Source organism: Phyllopteryx taeniolatus, chromosome 3 (genome assembly GCF_024500385.1).
Source record: "Phyllopteryx taeniolatus isolate TA_2022b chromosome 3, UOR_Ptae_1.2, whole genome shotgun sequence".
NCBI lineage: Eukaryota > Metazoa > Chordata > Actinopteri > Syngnathiformes > Syngnathidae > Phyllopteryx > Phyllopteryx taeniolatus.
Genome location: NC_084504.1, coordinates 14,951,457 through 14,972,552, shown reverse-complemented (window position 1 = coordinate 14,972,552; position 21,096 = coordinate 14,951,457). Strand labels below are relative to the sequence as shown.

The window sequence follows — 21,096 nt, the reverse complement described above, 5'->3', positions numbered from 1 at the left end:
CGCGACCCGACCTCGGATAAGCGGAAGAAAATGGATGGATGGATGATATATTCTGTGCCGGCATACAGTATATGTGGGTGACAGACGTGTTTGCATGAGGGCATCACACATGCCTGTGTGTGTGTGTGTGTGTGTGTGTGTGCGCGTGAGTGCGTGTGTCAGTTGTTGCCTAAAGGCATCACAAATGTGTGTTTTTTTTTTTTTGAGAGCCAGTTGTTGTATGAAGGCATCACAAATGTGTGCATATCTGTAACAGTGCTTTCATGGAGGCATGAAAAATGTACATTTGTGTGTGTGCATGTGTGTATGTGAAGTATATAGCGGTTGCATGACGTTATCGCAAATGGACTTGTGTGCTTGTGTTATAAAGGAGGGATATACAGTATTCTTCTCACATTCTTGTTTTTTGGCATAGTTTCCCCCACTTCAATGTTTAAGATCTTCAAACAAATGTAAATATCAGACAAAGATAACCCAAATAAACATCAAATGCAGTGATTTTATTTATTAAAAGCTCCATATTTTCCCAAACCAACTTTTTTTAGTATCTGGGATGTTATATTGGCTCTATGGTAACTCAGTAAACATGTGAAATATGAATTGAAATCATCTACACATTCCTGAGTTCCAGACGTTTTTCTGCCGAGAGGACTGAAAGCAGGTCATTCGAATTTCTCGAGCTTATCTACGTCACTAGCGAAGATCTCCGCCGACCTCTCTGCCCCTGAGCCAGCACTGTCAACTAACAAACACTTGTGCGCTTGCAAGCAGTGAGGGTTGGATCTTCTACATGGAGACAAACAATCAGAGGAAAGGGGCCATTCTCAGCCAAATGTGGACAAAGCCGATACAAAACTGGGTCAAACTGTCAAAGTGGCCTTTTATGGACACTAGTATAACAAAACCAAGGTGTTCTCTTAAAATGAAATTGACTCTTTTATAATAAGGCCATGTTAGCGAGTCACTCTATGGAGTTCTAAATAGCCAAATTATGGGACCTTTAAGGAAAAGAAGAAAAAAAACAAACATTTAAAGCTACCTTGACCTCTGTGAAAGGTAATTGCCCTCCTTGTTAAATTCTGAATTAAGTGTGGCTAATCAATCTTTTGGGAAAGATTAGTTCATTTTCACTTACCACACCCAAGATTATCTCCAGGCCTGTTCAATCAAGAATCAGAATCAGAATCATCTTTATTTGCCATGTATGTCCAAAAAACACACAAGGAATTTGTCTCCGGTAATTGGAGCCGTCCGTGCTAGTTGGACAACAGTTGACAGAGAACACTTTTGAGACATAAAGACATTGAGAAAAACAATCACTGAACAATAAAGGGTTGCTAGTTATCTGGTAATGCCGGTACAATTTATTTTTATTTTTTTGACAATTGTGCAAAAAGATGCCGAGTCCTCTAGCACTTAGAGAAGTTCGAATGACTAATATTGACTAATAGTCCGGTGCAATGACCATTGTGCAAAGGGCGCCGAGACTTCAAGCGAGTACGATAGTCTGGGACAATGTTGATTGTGCAAATGTTGCAGATACTCCTCATTCAGTGTGCAAATGGAACAGATGCTTCTCTGGCATGAGTGGCCAGTATTGGTCAACAACAGATATGCAAATCGTGCAGCGTGGTGAGACTACTACAGTGAGTGCACGAGTAATATATAATTGGCCCGACAGAAATGTGACAACAAACTCAAGACAAAAAGACAAAAAATTGCCAGTGTTTATGACTCAACAACAAGGAAGAAACTGGGCAAAAATGGCAGGATCGAGTTTCAAGGTGAAAAACTACTGCTGACCAAAAAGAACATAAAGGCTTGTTTTTAAAAAAATATAAAAAAATTAAATTAAAATTAAAGCTTCCCAAGACTTTTGGGAGACTGACAAGACGAAAGTTGAACTTTTTGGAAGGTGTGTGTCTTGTTTCATCTGGAGTTAATGTACCACAGCATTTCAGAAAAAAAAGAACTTCATACCAACATTCAAACATGGTGGTGGTAGTGTGATGGTTTGGGCTGCTTTGTAATTTCAGGACCTGGATGACTTTCTGTGATTTATTTGAACCATGAATTCTGCTCTTTATCCCAAAATCCTGAAGGCGAATGTTCGACCATCAGTTCGTAACTTCAAGCTGAAGCGCACTCAGGATGTATAGCAGGATAACGATTCAAAACGCACCAGCAAGTCAACTTCTGAATGGCTTAAAAAACTTAAATGAAGGTTTTGGCATGACCTCGTCAAAGTCCAGACTTGAAACAGATTGAAATGCTGTGACATGACCGTATAAATGTCGTTCATGCTGATGAACCCCAGTATAATGGGGGTTCTCTGTAATGCACAAACTGTTAAATGAACACCTCTGTGACTCAAAACGGAACATTATCTTTGTAAAGGCATATTTTCTCCTATTTGATCGCATTAGGTGTCTGTGTATCTTCACTCTCACAATCTGAATTGCCCATCTTATTATGTGCACCTAATTGAGACGTGTGGATGTGTCAGAAAGGAAAAATAATAACAGCTGGATGACAGCCAGCATGCTGTATAATCATCGCTGCTGTCTTTTGTCTTTTTCCCCACCTTCTCCACATCCTCCTCCTCTTCCTCTTCATCTTTCAGCATTCATTACAGGCATCGTCACGCACCTGCTCATCATTTATTATTCTCCCCGTCATACGCTCGTTGGGTAACCTGTGGATACTCTTTAACAGCTCAGAGTGTGATGTATACAATATAAATCTAGGTCTAATTCAGTAAAAATTTGGATGAAATAAGCATTGAGCGATGGTTGATGTTACGTTAAAGTGGATTAGTTTTACGTTTAGCTGCGCACCCCTCACTCGCTCGGGGGATGCTTAAGCTCTCCGGTACATCCTGATCATTAGGTACCCTATCAAACAAAATCCAATAAAAAAGTCAGCCTTTTTACAAAGCTAAAAATTAATGTGATTGACAAGGTCATTTGATTTATTATCTTTGTTGTAGTTTGAAATTGTAGCACCTCCTCTATTGCAGCTCAATATAATTCAAATATTAAAATTTTTCTCAGATCCAGTTCTTGTATTAGATTTTGTTAGATTCAGCAAGTGCATCTAACAAAGTGTTTGTGGGCCTCAAGTAAAAAGTCAGTTATTTTTTATTTAGGTAGGTCGGTAGGTAGGTAGTTACAGTAGGTAGGTAGGCACGCAGGTAGGTAGGTAGGTAGGTAAGTAGGGAAGAAGGATATGGTATGGTAGGAAAGTTGATAGCAGATTATGTAGGAAGGTAGATAAGGTGGGTAGGTAGAATGATAGGTTATGTAGGTGGATAGGTTGGTAATATAAGGTAGGTAAAGTTCCCAAGTCGGTATGTAGGTAGAAGTAACAGTTTTAGACATAGTCTCTACTTTGTCGCTGTGGCCCTTAGTCTCCTTGGGCAAAATGTGTCTCCGACGTACTTCTAGGAGAACCTCACTCTCATTCATTGTTTTTTGTTCATGGCTCTCTGAGTGATGCGTTCAAAGCCCCACGGTTATTGCAGTTCCCCGCGACCACTGAAGCCCCAACTGCTCTGCTCGTTTTCTTTCTAACCGAGCTTCTATTCTTCCCACTCATCTCCTTATCGTGTTTTCCCCTCATCCCACATGCCTGCTTTTTCTTCACATTGGCTGCAAAGGAGGTCCTCCCTTTTATTTTGACAGCGTTCCACGTACAATCTGTGCATCTGCTGCCTATTCGCTGCCAAAACCAGCAAGCGTGGTAATTTCACGAGAGGCCGGAATTCTTCTAACACAAGCCTAGAAGAATACAACGTAATGGGTTAAGGAGGCAGAAGGCGGTGAGCTGCCTTCATGCCGTCATCTTGCCGGACAATCGCGTCTAACTGAGCCCGGTGCTGCGTATGGCGTGCCAGCTGGCCACTTCCTGTTTCTCAAGTCATTTTATTTAATTTTTTTTGTCTTTGCGAAATATCCCATTTCTTTACCTTCAAAACGTCTTGCGCTGCTTATTAATTTTGCTATCAATGAAAAAAAATCCCTTCAATAAGGAAAACATTTCCATTCATTTGTCTTCATCTTGAATTGCTTTCCAACTGTTCTATTAAGGAAGGCAAAGCAACCTTCAAAAAGTATTGAGTTGCTGACTAACTTAAATGAATTTAAAAAAAAATTTGCCTTCCAAAAGTCCTGACTTTGTTTCTAACTATGCCACGGAAGAGGATTTCATTAATTTCCCTTTAAAAAGTCTCGAATTGTTTTCAAACTCCGATACTGAAGAGTATTTCATTTATTTATCTTCTCATAAAACAAACCTATTTTGCCTACTAACTTGGCCATTGACCAAAATTCCGTTCTTTTTTTCTTGAAAAAGTCCTGATTTTGTTTCTAACTCAGCCATCTAAGAATATTCTATTTTTCTTTAAAAAGTACTTTATACAATTCCTTTTTGACCTAAACTAAACTTAACAGTTTTTTTTTTTTTTTTTTTTTTTTTTTTTTTTTTTTTAAATGATTCCTGTCTACTTATGTCTGACTTATCTCCAGCCATAAAGGCTTATTCTTTAACATTGCGTCGTGATGTGGCATGCGTTTGATTGTGGGCTGTTTCCTCGCTTTATTATTGTAGAAGTTGACCTTGCTTTTTGTGAATCTGATTGCAGAATATATTTTTTAATGTCATCTCATGTCATTATGACTTACCTCCAGGCATACACATTCATGCTTTGACACTCCCTCATAATATGGTATGCTTTGGATTTCAGTATACTGCACTGTATTTATGTGTTTATTTTTATGTTACGTATATTTGAGTATGCTGTACAGAATTTACCTTACTTTTACTATGCTTGTGATTGTTCTCTGTCAATTCTTGACTTGAATCCATTTAGGGTTAGGGATTACTGTATATATTATTCATTGGTTTGAATGGGGATTTCCTTTGTATTTACAAACAAAAACAGCCCTTGTTCGTGTGGACATATTCCAAAGAGTTTTTTTTTTTTTTTTTAATTATATATTTTTTATTTTTTATTATTATTATTTTTTTAAGGGCCACAATCTCGGTATATCTCCATTAGCCTGGAGTGGACTAATGACATATGGTGTACTCACATGCTTACTTTGTCTCCATTAGTGTTGACCTGCATCTTCTCATTGACACATACACAATACACACGTACACACAAAAGTATTGGCTGGGATGATTTGTGACCTCCTTTTCTGCCATCGCACTTATTGATTTCTTCTCATCTTTACTTTCTCTCTCGCTCTCTTCCTGTCAATGTTACTCATCTTCTCTGTGCTTTCTCTTCCTTCCATCACTCCCACTCACCTTCCTTTTTGCATCTTTTAGCCCCCTCTCACCCACTCCCCTCCTTATCTTACGTTATTAACAACCATTGCAATTTATAGGCGACTCCATTACTGTATGTTTCATTTAGAGTGTGTTCGTTAGAGTGTAGATGTGACTCCAGTGACTCCCCACAGTGTGATAAACTGCATCCTTCGAAGCCGCCCTGCTGTGAGACTCCCCCAACAAGACGCCTAGTGAACCCTAAAATAATTAGCAGGTCCCCTTGAAATCTTGGTTTACAGTCATCAAAGAGTCCTTTTCTTTGTTTGAACTCACAACAGCCCAAAAGGGACCGATCGACGATAGAATGCAAATACAGCAACAACCAATCAACTTAATGTTCAAACGTGCACGCAAGGCGCCACCCACTGGCGTTTGAGGGCACTGCAACCCGTGAACTCTCATTAGATGTTTAACCAAGGATAAATGTCACGAACTCTGCAGAAATATTCCAAATGTGTGCATTGAGGTCTGTGTCAGTGTGTCAACTTTACAAGCGCAGTTGCGAAAGTTTGAGAATGGTTTGTCTTGATGTGACTCGAAGCAGCATGAAATGTGATTTGAATCATAAGCAGTTGATTTGCCAAGACTAAAGTAGAAACAGTCAGTCCGATATGCTTGACCTCTGAGGAGAGAGAGTACCAACTTGAGGTTATTTTATATTTATATATGATTTTAAACCCATTTTATCAAATCTGTAGACTAGATTCAAGCTGATGGGTGTGGTCTCCTCCATATTCTCCCAAGGAGGCATGACAAACAACCATTTTTTGTCTTCTGCGTCTTTTGTTTTGTTTTATTTTTCTCCATCTTTTTCTTCTTCAACCCAATCTGTCTCTGTGCTTCCTGAGACGCGTCCAGAGAGAGACCACTCCCAGAGGCCAGCTGAACTACGCTCGTGAGTAGACAGGGCAAGTGATTACCAGACTGTACAATATTAGTGCCTAATAATTTCGGGGATATTACCAGCTTCAGACAAAATCTCAACTTTGTCCTCTCTCGCTCTCTCTCTCTCTCTCTCTCTCTCGTCCGGAATGGACGCGTTAAACGTTCGCGTTTTCAACTTCAGTCCAACACACAATTTTCTATTTCCCTTTTCGTACGCATATTTTCCTTCTTTTTACCATTATTAGTGTTATTTTCTTTTATTCGTTAGACCCCTTTGTGTGTTTCTCGCTAGATCCTTTGTAGATGTCATTAAATATTCTATGAAATTCCACTCGTGGTTGTATTTTGTGTGTTCTGAGTTTAAGTAAGCCTCTGTGATCTAGAACTCAATATTTCATAAAGTGTAGCAACCTTCAGATTACGAGACTGATAAAAAGGTTTCTTGTCACTTTCCCTAAGTTTTATCTATGTAAAAAGTGACGAGGTTCCCCTTTACGATACACATTAGTTTGATTTTAACGATTAAACTTAAAATTACGCTAAACCAGAAGTAACGCAGGCGTCGCTTCCGGCTTGATCTTTTCCCAAATTAATTACATTTTTAGTTAACCCTCATATACGCTACACGTGTATATATAATAGGTATTCAAACATATCCCAGATGGAACGCTATTGATCAATTAATGTCAGCATGAGAGACATGCACACACAGACACATACACACAGACGAAGTGGAAGTATTCGCTTGGACATGGTCCGTTGACTTGCTGATATCCGTGTCCCACGTGAGTTCCTCCCACAGACACAAATCTCATGATGTCTCTCTCGTGTTCATCTTTGTGTCGCTCCTTCCTGCTTTATCCATAGTTCAATACCTTATCTTGTAGAGGAAATATGATTTCATTGTAACACTACTAAATATGTTAAAAACATTATAATATGTATTTGTATTTGTTTTATGATGTATGAAGTTGTATGTATTTTTTATCTTTTCAAAGATCCTGTAAAGTAAATTCTGAGATTTGTTTCTAAATACAGATTATTTAAATAATTCTTAAAATGAGAACTTGGTTCTACTCAATTATGGAGCTATAGGGCTCTATTTTCATGACCAGCGTAAATCTGGCAAAGGTTGGTTAGACTGGATTTACGTAATTTCACAGACGTATGCAAGCCAGCGTATTTAAAAAAGGACGATCTGCGCTGTTGTGGGAGTGGACACGGCCGACTTCATTCGGCGTCAATCAAAGTGGCTCTTCTCATCCTCTTTAAATGCGGCCCAATGACAGTCTCGCGTGGAGATATCTCTTGACATTCTTGTCACTGCTCTTAACCATTGTGGCAACATACAACGTAAATTGGTACCCTTATTAAATGGAGAACGAGCTGGGGATAACTGCTGGCGACTTGTCCTCCGATCAAATTAACCAAATCGTGTTAAGACCAGCGGTCTACCGACTGCGCCGGACTTAGACATGGTCCCATCAGGTGTAAATTTAGACCGACTTTATGCCACCAACTTTTCACATATCAAAGGATGCACCCTCGTTGCGTCATTGCGCCCAGCTTGGCGCAGACCGGTGTGCCAAATAGGCAAACACGCGCAGAGAGCCTTATGCTTGCAGAAAAATAAAGATATGACAGTTTTTACACTCTGCCACACATGTGCAGACTATGGAAATAGAGAATGAAAATAGAGCCCGTAATGTTAAACAGTTTTTCACCATTTCAGTTTTCACAACTTTCTGGCCGTGGCGAAAATGTGGACCTGTAACGTACTTGGGCCCCTCCCCCACTGTATAAGAACTTGAATGCTATTGTTCGCATCAGTGGTTATCCTGCGCAACAGCAAAGTGCAGTTAGCGAGCTAGCTGTGTTGTAGATCCTGAAAATTTTCACTTAACAGGGACATACAGTATTTTAAATAATATTTTTACATATTTTTATTTTATTTTATTTCAGGGCAGTCATGTGTATACATTACCTCCGCCAAGGAACTTGTGTTTTCATGGGGAGGATTTGGCCTAAACAATTTAGATTGTTTTTATTAAACTCATCATCATCATCATAATTACTGGGATAAGTTCCAGACCCACCTGCAATAGGTGAAAATGGCATTATAGATGCCATTTAAAGAACTTTTTAAAATTCATTATTCTTTTTAATACACTTCAACTTACTCAAACACACGTTTTAAATACAACCCCAATTCCAATGACGTTGTGTTAAACATAAATAAAAACAAGAGTACAATGATTTGCAAATCATGTTCGACCTATATTTAATTGAATACACTACAAAGACAAGATATTTAATGTTCAAACTGAAAAACTTTATTGTTTTTAGCAAATAATCATTAACTTAGATTTTTATGACTGCAACTCGTTCCAAAAAAGCTGGGACAGGGTCATGTTTACCACTGTGTTACCTCACCTTTTCTTTTAACATTCAATAAATGTTTGGGAACTGAGGACACTAATTGTTGAAGCTCTGAAGGTGGAATTCTTTCCCATTCTTGCTCGATGTACAGCTTCAGCTGTTCAACAGTCCGGGGTCCCGTTGTCGTATTGTATGCTTCATAATGTGCCACACATTTTCAATGGGAGACAGGTCTGGACTGCAGGCAGGCCATTCTAGTTCCACTGTTCGATCGATAGTGGTGTAGCGATTTATTCATTATATCGATGTATTAATTTATCTTCCTGCAATTCAACTGGCTCGATCCTGTGCTTGGCAAGTTAGACATCCAGATGTAAATATATAGATGTAATTCATTGTAAAAGTAATCAATTGATTCTATCGATACCAGGACATAATACACTGGATTTAAGAACGCCAGGCTTTATATGGAGGTGTGTGTATGTGTTGTATTTCCAAGAAAAACACCTTTTATTTGGCTTGATTTTTCAGTTAGCACACAGCAGTTAGCACTGTCAGTGCTACTTTCTACTTCCTTCCTGCTACCTCTTTTTTCCTTCGTTTCCTTTTCTACACCCCGCATCTAGTCACTCCTTTCCATAGCGCCCGTAGGGGTTGGACGAGACACTACAGTACGTGTGTGCGTTTAAGACGTCTGTATGTCTGGTGGATGGCAGATGAGGAGGAGGCTAGCGGGAAATTATCAGTAAGGATGTATGTGGGTGACATGCAGCAAATCGCCGTGCACTTTGAAGCCTTTCAAACTACTTAGCTTAGCTTGCTTTGCTCGTCGCTAATAACGATAGTAGAGTACCTTCAAGATGAACTCGGGCAAACACGAGGAAAACCAGTGACAAAGTCAACTACTGGACGCTGTTTCAGGCTCACGTTTGTGTTCCAAAGAGAAAGTGTGTTCATTTATTTAACTCTCTATGTATTAGTAACACTAGTCCAAAAATATAAAAACACTAGTCATGAAAACCTCACAGTGCTTCGTTTATAGCCATTACTATTCAACTGTTTAGAACAGGGATTCTCAAACATTGGGTCCAGCTAGGAACACCTTACAGTGGAGATATTTTTCCAAGGACCCCTTCATAATTCTAACACCAATTAAACACCTCTTTTCTAGGCAAAAAAAATGGCCCAACAATAAAATCATAGCAGAAATAAGTCATAATAAGTTGCTGTTTTCCCCTTTGTTTTATTGCAAAGCAATAAAATCAATCAACTTGTATTAAGCAGATTAAGCAGACTCATAGTCCTTTAAAAAACACATAAAATACAATTTTCAATAAGAGACACAAAAGGACAACAGGAAAATATTTATATTTAATGACCATAATTAATTTGGCCAAATTCCCTTACAAGGCATCTTGGAAATGTCACCTGCCCTGTCCAGTATGCAGATATTTGTTTCACAGTCACACTGGATGAATTTTAGTTGAAGTTACTGAATCCATTTCCAGTCACTGAATTCTTTCGTATCTTTCTTAACCAATATTGAGCTTGAATCGAATCGGCAACCATGAATCGTGATGGATGGCTGGACGGACGGACGCGGACGGACAGACAGACAGACAGATGGATAGAGAGATGGATGGATAAACGAGATCTTTGGAGATATACTTGAGAATTTCTTCAGCATTCTTGGCAGCCATTACTAAAATCGTCCATACATGTATTTTGTGCATGTTTGCTTCCAGTGTGCCAAAGTTGAATTGTTTGACTGAACTGCAAAAAACAACAACACGCAAATATCGAAAAGAAATGCCAAGGTCTCGCCCGATTGACAGGGACGTCAGTGACAGTCTCCACATTTCTTGATGCTTTTTTTTTTGTTTTTGTTTTTGTTTTTTTTGTTTTTACCTCCTGAGTTGACAACAAGAATTCTCTTGACAGGATGTTCTGTCACACGACAGAGACCCACCCAAATTCCATCTCTCGTAGCTACAACACTCCAAATCCAATATCCAAACAAAATAAGTGTCTCACTGGGATTTTGTTTGACTTTGTTTAGGCTTCTGCTAATTTAGCCTAGAAACGCTAACTTTGGGAGATTTGTCAGCAAACAATGGGGGACCATTGGGGCTTCATTCAATTCAGCAGAACAACTTCTCAATACATAAATACTCTTTTTTTGTCTCTTATCTTTCTTGGTGTGAAAAAAATATGATTTACATTTTTTAAATACAGTGGAACCTCGATATAACGGACTAATAGGCGCGGGGGTGGGGGGCGTCCGATACAGTTGATTGTCTGCTACATTGAAGCACAGTAGAAAATTATTGTACAGTACAAATGTATTGTAAATAAATACCAAAAAAAGTTTTAAAATGTTTGAAAGATTCTCATTTTATCCAAACTTACCATGCCAGTATGCTTGGTCAAGGTGACATTGTTGATGTACAGTATTCATCATCGGCAAGTCGCTTTCATGAGCTGCAAGGAATTTGTGTGCTTCCTAGTTCCAAATCCGTTGCCAAAGGAGAGCGGCTTTACAAAAAAAAATAAAATGACTACCAAAAATAGCATCTTCCAGACTCCAGAGACTTGTGTTTTGTATTCCTCAGAGTTAACACTACCACCACGCCTCTCTCTCTCTGCCAGTGCTCTACGTACAACAGACAATAGATATAACCATCATGATATGCCCGCCATGTCAATGCCCCACATTCAACATTGTCGTCACATAGGTATGGGAGGCACGTCTTTTGGAATTTGATCAGGTAATATATGTATATCTGTGACCCGAAAATATGTCAGTCCCATTCTCTGCCTGCGTTGCACCACAGCGACAGTAAACAACAGCGGCCAATTCTGGAGCTAACAGACTTTGTCAACGGCAGTTTGAGTCACAAATGGTAACTATTTTTGGACACATTGTTCAGTCCCGACGGTCCGTTTTATCCGATATCCGTTATATCGTGGTCCGTTTTATCGAGGTTCCACTGTACTGACATTAATGAAAGAATTTAATGCCACCAAGCCTATTACTGGAACCTACAAAATAAGTAGAATTTCTTACAAGAATATAATTTATGTTAAAAAACGGATTTAGCATTTTTTGTTTTTATTTTATTTTAGTGCAATTAAACTGTAATTTGACTGAAAATACCACCTTGTTGATGCTTCACCCTCTTTTAAGGGTTCACTGAACATATTTCTATTTCCAATATTTGAAAAAACGAATCAAACTTTGTTGTTTCCACTGTGTAATGAACGAATAAGTCCCACGCTTGGATAGTGGTTGGTTTCCTACCTGTCACTTTCCCCTCTTGTGCACTTGTGCTGCGTTTTCTGGCTGAGTGCAACTTCTTTCCTCGTTTCCAACACAGTACTCCCGAGCTTCTCGCTGCTTCTAATTGCCTTTTTTGCTGGCATTTTCGTCGCCACCTTTGCTCCCTTGCTGTGTCCCCAGTGCAGTTTTAGCCGGAGTAATCTCCCTTGTTAGCCTGTTTGCCGGAATTCTGGCATTGTCAGTTTTCAGTGTCGCTACTCTTTGGCCCTCTGTACTCTTTATTAGCTCTTGTTGTGTACCTTTCCATCACTTTCCACAATTCTCCACTGATAACCATTAAACCAGTATAATCCTCACTCTAAGTCCCCTTTGCCTCACTACATGCCTAACATTGGGGGGGGGGGTAGCAGAATTTACTAAGTGTCCTCGATTGATCAAAAAGTCACTGAAATGCTCGCCCAGACAGCTGGCATTTACATGTCAGATGTGTTTTTGTAAATTTGGAAAGACTTATATTTTTGACTACAAAGATTGTATGATATGTTGGAACATTCAATACCTTTCAAACATTTTTTATTTTTTCCATCAAAAAAATCTCCCGGGTGGCCTGGGAATGCAGCGGGATCTCCCCAGAAGAGCTGGAAGTGGCTGGGGAGAGGGAAGTCTGGGCTTCCCTGGTAAAGCTGCTGCCCCCATGACCCGACGGTGGATAATTTTTTATTTCTATCCCATCTTGCAAAATGTAACATTTGTTTGACATATTTTCTTTTTTGAAGTACAAAAATTACAAGAATGTAAACTAATAAAAATAAAAATTGTGGGATATGCTGCAACATAAAAAATATAAAGTATGTGAAATGCTTTGAAACGTTTTTATCAATAAAAAAATCTGTCTGATATCCTGGAACACTCCACATTTTTTTAAATTGTATTTTTAATTTTTAGTTTAAAAAATAACATGTTTCATAAATTTCATTTCTGGTGGGCCAGAACTTCCTCAGTGAGAAGCCTTGACATATTTTTCTCGTTTTCATAAAAAAAAAAAACATCCAATAACATAAGTTTTTATTCATTCATCATTATATCCTCGAACATTGAGCTTCTTTAATTCAACAAATGGTATCACCTTAACCTTTTATTTTAGTTTATCTTGGAATGCTAAACATGTATACCATTGTATATATTTTTTTAATGTACATATTTAAAAATTAAAAATTTATATCAGCTATATTTTAAGTTCCAACTTGTTTTTGTTTATATATATATAAGAGAGAGAGAGAGACAATATTGTGGGTGAGAAAACATTGCTTTTTTTTTAAACATATTTCTTCATTTTTTATTAAAATTGTAGTATCTGATAACAGTTAACATTTTAGTATTTAAAAAAAAAAAAAAGTGTTTTCCGTCTTTATTTAACCTCTGTTTGCTGGCCTTGACTTTACTTCCACTGGCAAGCAATAGCCAAGCACAATCCTCACTCTCAGTCCCGTTTGCCTCACTACTATCTTCGAACTTTATTATTTATTTTTTTGGCCTAAACTTCTTGAGAGTCTTCGTTGAGACGTCCCCACAGAGATGGCTGGCGTTGGTCTTTGTAACACCGCTGAACCCGAAATAAACCGACAAGATCTCTCGCTCTGAACATTTTTGTCCGCCCACGCATCCAAGTCCCTGCGTACTTTTCCCTTAAAAGCCATTTTTCTATCCTCTGGGTTTAACATTTCATTTGGCCTCTCGCACCTCTTAATCTTTCCCTGTAGTCTGTGTGCTTAACTATTCACTTCCTCTTCTGCCTCCTCATAATTCTTTTATTCTTAAAACATTTGCTGAGGGGCTCAACAGTCCCATTTGATCCTGTTGCCTGCTTGAAGGATATGGAGGATGTACAGTATATCTCCATTCTGTCTTGATCCCTCACTCCTCTCCAGTTCGTCTTCCCCTTAACTGTAGCAAGGCTTGCAAAAATACGTATTTTTTAAAACGTATATTTATTTATGTGCTATTTTTTATGTTTCAATTTAAATTTGATTTTAAATATATTCTTCTGGTTTCTAATTCTGGTTTTATTTTGCTAATTTTTAATTTTTAAATGTCAAATATTGATGTAGCAATATTTCCAAAGATTGACAGAAAGACATCTTTAATTCACGTAATTTCATTTTTTATTTTTTATTTATTCTGTAATGTTTTTTTATTTTATTTATTGATTGAGTGATATATTCACTTGTTTTTTTTATATTTACATTTTTTGATTTTCTATTTTACTGTTATTTTTTGTTATTTTTAAAAATATTTGGGGGGGTAAATTGAAAAATGTAAAAAATAAATTTACTTGAATGTCATTGTAAATGTCATAATTAATTTTGTTCTCTTTATAATTCAATTATTTGTATTTTATTTTTAACAAAATGTTTACCTTCTGTACTCTTTAAAATACTGCATCTACAGATTAGCACAGACTTCTGTTTTATGTATTTTAAAGGCCCTTTATTTTTGCAATTTAGATCTCCATAGAGTTACTCTCTAACATGAACTTAGTATAAAAGTGTCAATTTTATTTAAAACAAAAACAGCTTGGTTTTGTCATACGTGTGTCCAGAAAAAGCTACTTCTGTTCGACCAGTTTTGTATCCGCTTTGTCCATATTTGAATAAGACCGCCCCCTTTCCTCTGACTGGTTGCCTCCATGTAGAAGCCTCACTTTTGAGGGCACACGTGTTTGTTATGTTGACAGTGCTGGCTCGGGAGCGGAGAGGTAGGCGGACATGTTCGCTACTCATGTAAATAAACTCGAGAAATCTGAATGACCTGATTTCAGGCCTCTCGGCAGAAAAAACGTCTGGAACTCAGAATTGATTTTCAGTCATATTTCACATGTTCACTGAGGCACCATAGTGACAATATCACATCCCAAATACTAGAAAAAGTTGAGTTAGCAAAATAATTTATATCCTCTTTAAATTTTAAATTGTTTACTTTTATTATTATTATTATTATTATTTAGTAGTAGTAGTAGTAGTAGCAGTCGTAGTAGTAGCCGTTGGCGTCGTCGTAGTAGTACTACTTGTAGTAGTAGTAACATTTTCAAACAAGATTAGCCTTTAAGTCTATCATAATAGTCCAGCCAGCATATAGCACAATGCCTCTTAACACTGCAAGTCCCAGAATGCACTGCAATGCAGTTTCACATTGCTACATTAAAGCTAATAGTTTTGTTGAACAACTTTATGGTACAATATGCAATTGTGGGGATTCCGGTGGTACACACTGTGGTCATCTACAGCCATGCATTTTTATTTTAATTGAGGTTTTGAAATGTAACGGTGCCATTTGCTGTGTTTTTGCAGGTCTGGTGGTAAGGGAAGCCAGCATAGAAATTACCCGGCAGCAGGTTGAAGAGCTGTTCGGCCCGGAAGATTACTGGTGTCAGTGCGTCGCGTGGAGCTCTGCCGGAACCACCAAAAGTCGCAAGGCCCATGTACGCATCGCATGTGAGTACAGTGCACAATCATTCTGACCAGCTCTGCCTAGAAGGTGAAGTGAAACCTTTCCAATAGTCAGAAAGTAATCCACAATCAGGTTTGGGAGGGTTACTTTAAAAATATATTCCAATATGGTTACTTGTTATCTGATGAAAAAAAAAGTGTACAGTAAAGTGTAGTGTAGTTAGTAACGCAACACAAGTACCAAAATATTAAAGTAAGTAAACTTGATTACTTTTATTTACTTTTGGATTACTCCAATCTCAAATGTGCTAAAAGAGACAATATAAATTAAATATCAATACAGTAGCAATTTATACATATTTATCTGGTCTTTTTGGTCTTATTAATGTTTAATAGCATGGTCTTGAAATGCGGGAGGATGCCGGTGCACCTGGAATTCAAATCCAAAACCTCTGAATTGTGAGGCAGATGTGCTAATCACTTGTTCACCGTGCTGCAGAGAGATGGGTGGATAGATAGATAGATAGATAGATATGCTAGCTTCATAAAGTTCTTAACACATTTCCACATGACAGTGTTTGTTTTAACGAGTGAAATGGAAAGGAACACGCACGGTTCCTCGCTTGAAAAAAACAGCAGAAATGTTTGTATTCCCGGTGACAAGTTCAGAAGCTGGTATTGATAATACTTGTTTACGTTGTAAATAGTAAAGCCGTGGTTGATTTGTCATGGGATAGCGAAATACTGTATTTCCTTGGGACGGATGTAGGGCTCCTGGGTTGCGACTCTCATTATTTGTATGAAACTGACATGTCATGCCATTACACAATAGATTTCATGTAGCAGATATGCCGCCCTATGTGGCTGCACATATTGCACATGCCAGAAACTGCCACTGCATAGGACATTTTTAAGCCTGCTAATACAAGTACGGTATTTGAGTCAAATAAAAATAAATGTTGTTGTTAAAAAGCATTGCTATTAAACTCAAATTTCAACTCTTCACAACTCTTGTTAATATCTACACGTTTTTATTTCAATATATAGTTTTTTTGTTTTATTCATATTTCTGTCTATTAATTTACATTTGTTTCTGTTCTATTATGTATTGTATTTACTATTTCTTCTTCTTATTATTATTGAATTTTGTGAGCTTTTCCCTTCTACCCAAGATATAAAGAAAAAAGTTTTATCTATAAAAGAAATCACAATTTTAATAATAATAATAATTAGAACATGAAAAGAACACCTATTCTTTTCATGCAATAAGTATTGTTTTTCTTTTTTTCTAGAAAATATTGGCAGAACTAAAGGTGTTGCCTTTATTATTTTTTTGTCATTTATGAATGTTAATCTCACCAGTCACATAATACAAGACAATAATGAGCATAGATTTAACAATAATTGTTTTTATTGCGGTTGTCATTTGTCATGGAACTCTTCAGCATGTGCACGTCACTCATGTTTTGGTAGATTTTATGAACAAAAAGGGAATACTTTGTGTTTTACTTCACTGATCTTGTTTAACTTGAAAACTATTTTTTGCACTTGAAACTCGAGACATTCCAAGATGACCCTGTCGTCGACAGTGTGTCGTCGTGGTCCACCGACGAAGTTAATAGGATGGCTGGGAGGGGGTCACAAAACACACAAAAGGAGCACCAACTCAAGTAGGAGTTTTTGGCGGACGACAGCGTACGGACAGCAAACTCCTGCTATAATGGGTTCATCGTTCGCTATAGCGCAGATTTTTAAGGGATCCTCTTTTATGGATTTTTACAGTAACCAGACAAGTTTGAATTTAGAGTTGAGCTCTACTGATTTTAGATGCAGCATACAGGTAATTAACAGTAAGAAGAGACAGAGAAGGTCCCCTACTAAGCTGCAGTAAAAGTCTTCAAAATCGTCAAAGCAGAGAAAATATATGCTTGTGCGTATTGTTTTATGCTCTGTTTGTATGTGTTGCTGCTCCATGTGTGTTAAAGTATCAGTTGTTTGAAGATTTATAATTACTGTATCGTCTTTAGACGATGGACAAAATGATATGGTTTGGTTAAACATTTTGGTGTTTGACTCTACAATGATTCATTATTTTTTTTGTTTTATGTGTCAGTTTTAAAGTAAAATATAACTGAGAGTGAAAAATAAACAGCTTGAAGCAAGCACGCAGTGCCTCCGATTTGGAGAACTGTGTGAGTCTTTTGTTTCCTCCAAGTGATTTTATACAGCAGTCTCCCATTTCTTGACAGCAAAAGAGTGAGAACAAACCTGATGAATGTATTTATGTATTTTGATCAATTTAAATGTTTAAAGCGTATGAGAGGTGTAAAAGTATTTTCAAAAAATGATATGATCTCTCGGCACGGTGGACGACTGGTTAGCGCATCTGCCTCACAGTTCTGGGGACCGGGGTTCAAATCCCGGCCCCGCCTGTGTGGAGTTTACATGTTCTCCCTGTGCCTGGGTGGGTTTTGTCTGGGCGCTCCGGTTTCCTCCCACATCCCAAAACTGGTAGGTTGATTGAAGACTCTAAATTGCCCGTAGGTGTGAATGTGAGTGCAAATGGTTGTTTGTCTCTATGTGCCCTGCGATTGGCTGGCGACCGGTTCAGGGTGTACCCCGCCTCCTGTCCGAAAATAGCTGGGATAGGCTCCAGCAGTCCGCGACCCTAGTGAGGATAACCGGTAAAGAAAATGGATGGATGGATGGATATGGTCTCTCTATCAAAAATGTCCACCTATTTTGGGTGGGTCTGGAGTGATTCCCATGATGAACGGGGGTTTACTGTAAATGTGAACTAAATTCACGACCACGTGGGGAAATCATTTTTCCAGAGGACACGGAGATGCTTTACGCCGGCCTTGTATCACCCGACCGATCACTTCTCGGCAAGCCGGACTCACTGCGGTTATCTTGCGGGCGTCGTTGCCCCGGCTCCAATCAGCCGTGTAAGACGATCGGGGACTTGTCAGGCGGTCAGGGAGAGGTGAATCCGGGAAGAAATAACCAGTAACCTTTATGCCGCCTTCTCCGTTTTTATTTTATTGGTTGTGCTTCACGGATGGAGTCGAGCATCCTCTGTTGCCGGACCAGACGGCATTCCCGAGTGGGCTCGACAAGAGGAAATCCATCACGCTCGGCCCTTCTTTTTAAATATTAACCAAGAAGCTGCTCTTGTAAAGTCTTTATTTATATACTTACATGCTTTTATTACTTCTACCCAAAGCCCTTGTGTTTTCTTTGCCGTTTCATTGTTGTTAACTACAAAATCCACTTAACTCATATTCATGAGGATTAATCCATGAGGCATAGCAATCGAATAATCGATGGATTGATTGTTATGAATTTGGAATTTGTTGTTGATAAATCATGTCTTAAAGCAATGGAAGACTTTTTGATTCACACTGAACTAAGTTGCTACATGAAGAAGTAGGGATTGGGCGTAACAGTCGAATAATTGATCAAATTGGATTCTACCCTAATATGCTGTCTCAAGAAGTAGGGATGAGCAGACGGTTGAACGAAGGATTGTTTATGAATTGCATGGAATACGTCGATTAATCATGTTTTGAAGCAATGGGGGTAAAAACTACTTCACTTCACTAATTCACTCTCAACTAGTTTCCTGTTGAAATAAGTAAAGATTGGCAGAAAAAAATGAATAATAACTAGGCCTGTCACGATAATGACTATATCGACTTATCGTTTGATAAATAAAATGGACATGATAGTCTTTTCCGGACTTGATAAATTGTCATTGTTTTGGTGAGCCGACATGCGGATCACCCAGTGAGCCGAGAGAGTTGGACGGCCGTGTCATTCGCCGCTAGTGGGCTCATGGAACGCTGGCGGACCGCTACACTCTTGCTGGTGTTGGCTCCGTCCAGTACTCCACAGCCTTGCTCCATAGTCACCCATTTTGGTGTAAATCAAATGGACAACTTCCAGGATTCTTATAAAAACAAATTTGTCCCACTACATTTTACCTGATGTACCAAAGCTCCACAAGACCTGATCTTGATTGTCTTATCCTCTTTTGCATCACGGCACGGCTGTATGCACACTTCCTGGTGCGATCTCCTCTTATTTTTTTCAAATCAGCCCAAGCTCTTGACCTGGGCCTTCGGCTCCGATTTGGATCTACTGCCGTGTGATTAAAATGCTCAGTGGCAGCTCAAGCTTGCTTTTGCTCTACAGAGCCTTTCTAGCGAGTCAGCATTGATGCGCGCATTTTGCACTTTTCCCACTGCTGCGTCTCGCTTTGACTATCAAGCTGTCATTCTTGTGCATCCTTTGCTTATTCAAATTGGGATCAACCTGTTAATTAAATGGACAATGCCGATCATTGTGGGGTTGCAGGCGACATATATATTTACTTCGTTAAACAGTGGAGTATGTGATATGCCGACTTGTGCTGCGTCAGCCATGCTCTTTGGCCCCATAGCCATCAGGTCAAGTGTTTCTCCTTCGATGGATTCGCGCCGTGTCAAGGTTGCGCACACACGGACGCACAGTCCAGATGACGGCAATTTGTTCTGCCACTTTCCTCCTAGACGCGCGTGTGAATTGTAATCAGCAGACCAGACAAATGTCTTGTTGTCTTTATAACAGCAATATGTGTCACATTCAGTACTGTGCATAAGTCCAAACATTGTTGACTCAATGTCCTTTTCCACAGCATTGAACAGCAAATGAAAATCACATGCCCGAACACCACAGCCACAAACCTTCTTTAAAATAGAGCAAATATCAGTAGCATTATAGTTGCGGCGTAGAAGATCCACCATGTTGTCCAAGAAGGACTCCCCATTCATTTTTTTAAATTATTTTTTTATTATATTTTTTGCCATTTTTTTAGTTTATATATTGTATATTTCTTATTTTCTAATTCATTTGTATTGAATTTGTCTTAAAAAGGAAGAATAATATATCTATTTGATTTATGTTTTAATTTATTTTACATTTTGGATTTATTTAATTGTATTATTTACTTTACATTTAATAAAATTTTATTTGGGTAATTTGGTTTCCTCCCACATGTCGAAAACATGCATGGTAGGTTAATTGAAGATTCTAAATTATGTGTGTGAATGTGAATGCGAATGGTTGTTTGTTTGTGTGTGTCCTGCGATTAGCTGGCGACCAGTTCAGGGTGTACCCCGCCTCTCGCCCAGAGTCTGCTGGGATAGGCTCCAGCACCCCCGCGACCCTAGTGAGGAGAAGCGGTATGGAAAATGGACCGATGATTTTATTCATTTTATTTCATTTTTTTGATTGTATTGATTACTTATTGTGTAATTTTAAAAAATAAAAGTCAGATTACATTTTGAAATTATATTTAAATTTATTTTAATTTAGTTGAATTTGTTATTTTGATTTATGATTCATTTTCATTTTTGTGTCATTTATATTTTTATATTATTTTAAAAAAAAATTTGCAGGGGTCTGCATTGACTCAAATCTCACACAGGCAAAATGATACTCATCTTCTTTTTTAATGGATGTTACATAGTACTTGATTGTAGGATTTCCTACTAAATTGCACTCTGTTTACCCTATTTAAAAGCCCCCCCAACCATATGCATATTAGTACAGACAATTACTCAGCAGCTCAGAAATCAAAGAGAAACACTAACAGACTGTTCTTTTGGCCTCAAAGTTATTTTGGCTTTTATGGATCCAAACGCAAACTGCAGCTAACGCACTCTGATGCCTCTGTCAACTGCACCTCCGTTGTTTTCTGGATGACTTCATCCAGACAGGCTTTGC

The 21,096-nt window shown here is 38.3% G+C and overlaps 1 protein-coding gene across 4 annotated transcripts in view; it reads left to right on the top strand.

Annotated features, from left to right (window-relative positions):
* LOC133474948 (netrin receptor UNC5C-like) overlaps window positions 1-21,096 on the top strand; it is a 298,998-nt gene that overhangs the window by 150,338 nt on the left and 127,564 nt on the right. For all 4 annotated transcript variants that reach the window (XM_061767144.1, XM_061767142.1, XM_061767143.1 and 1 more), the window contains one exon: window positions 15,229-15,372. In XM_061767144.1, the coding sequence (XP_061623128.1) occupies window positions 15,229-15,372 (144 nt within the window). The remainder of the gene's footprint in view (window positions 1-15,228; window positions 15,373-21,096) is intronic.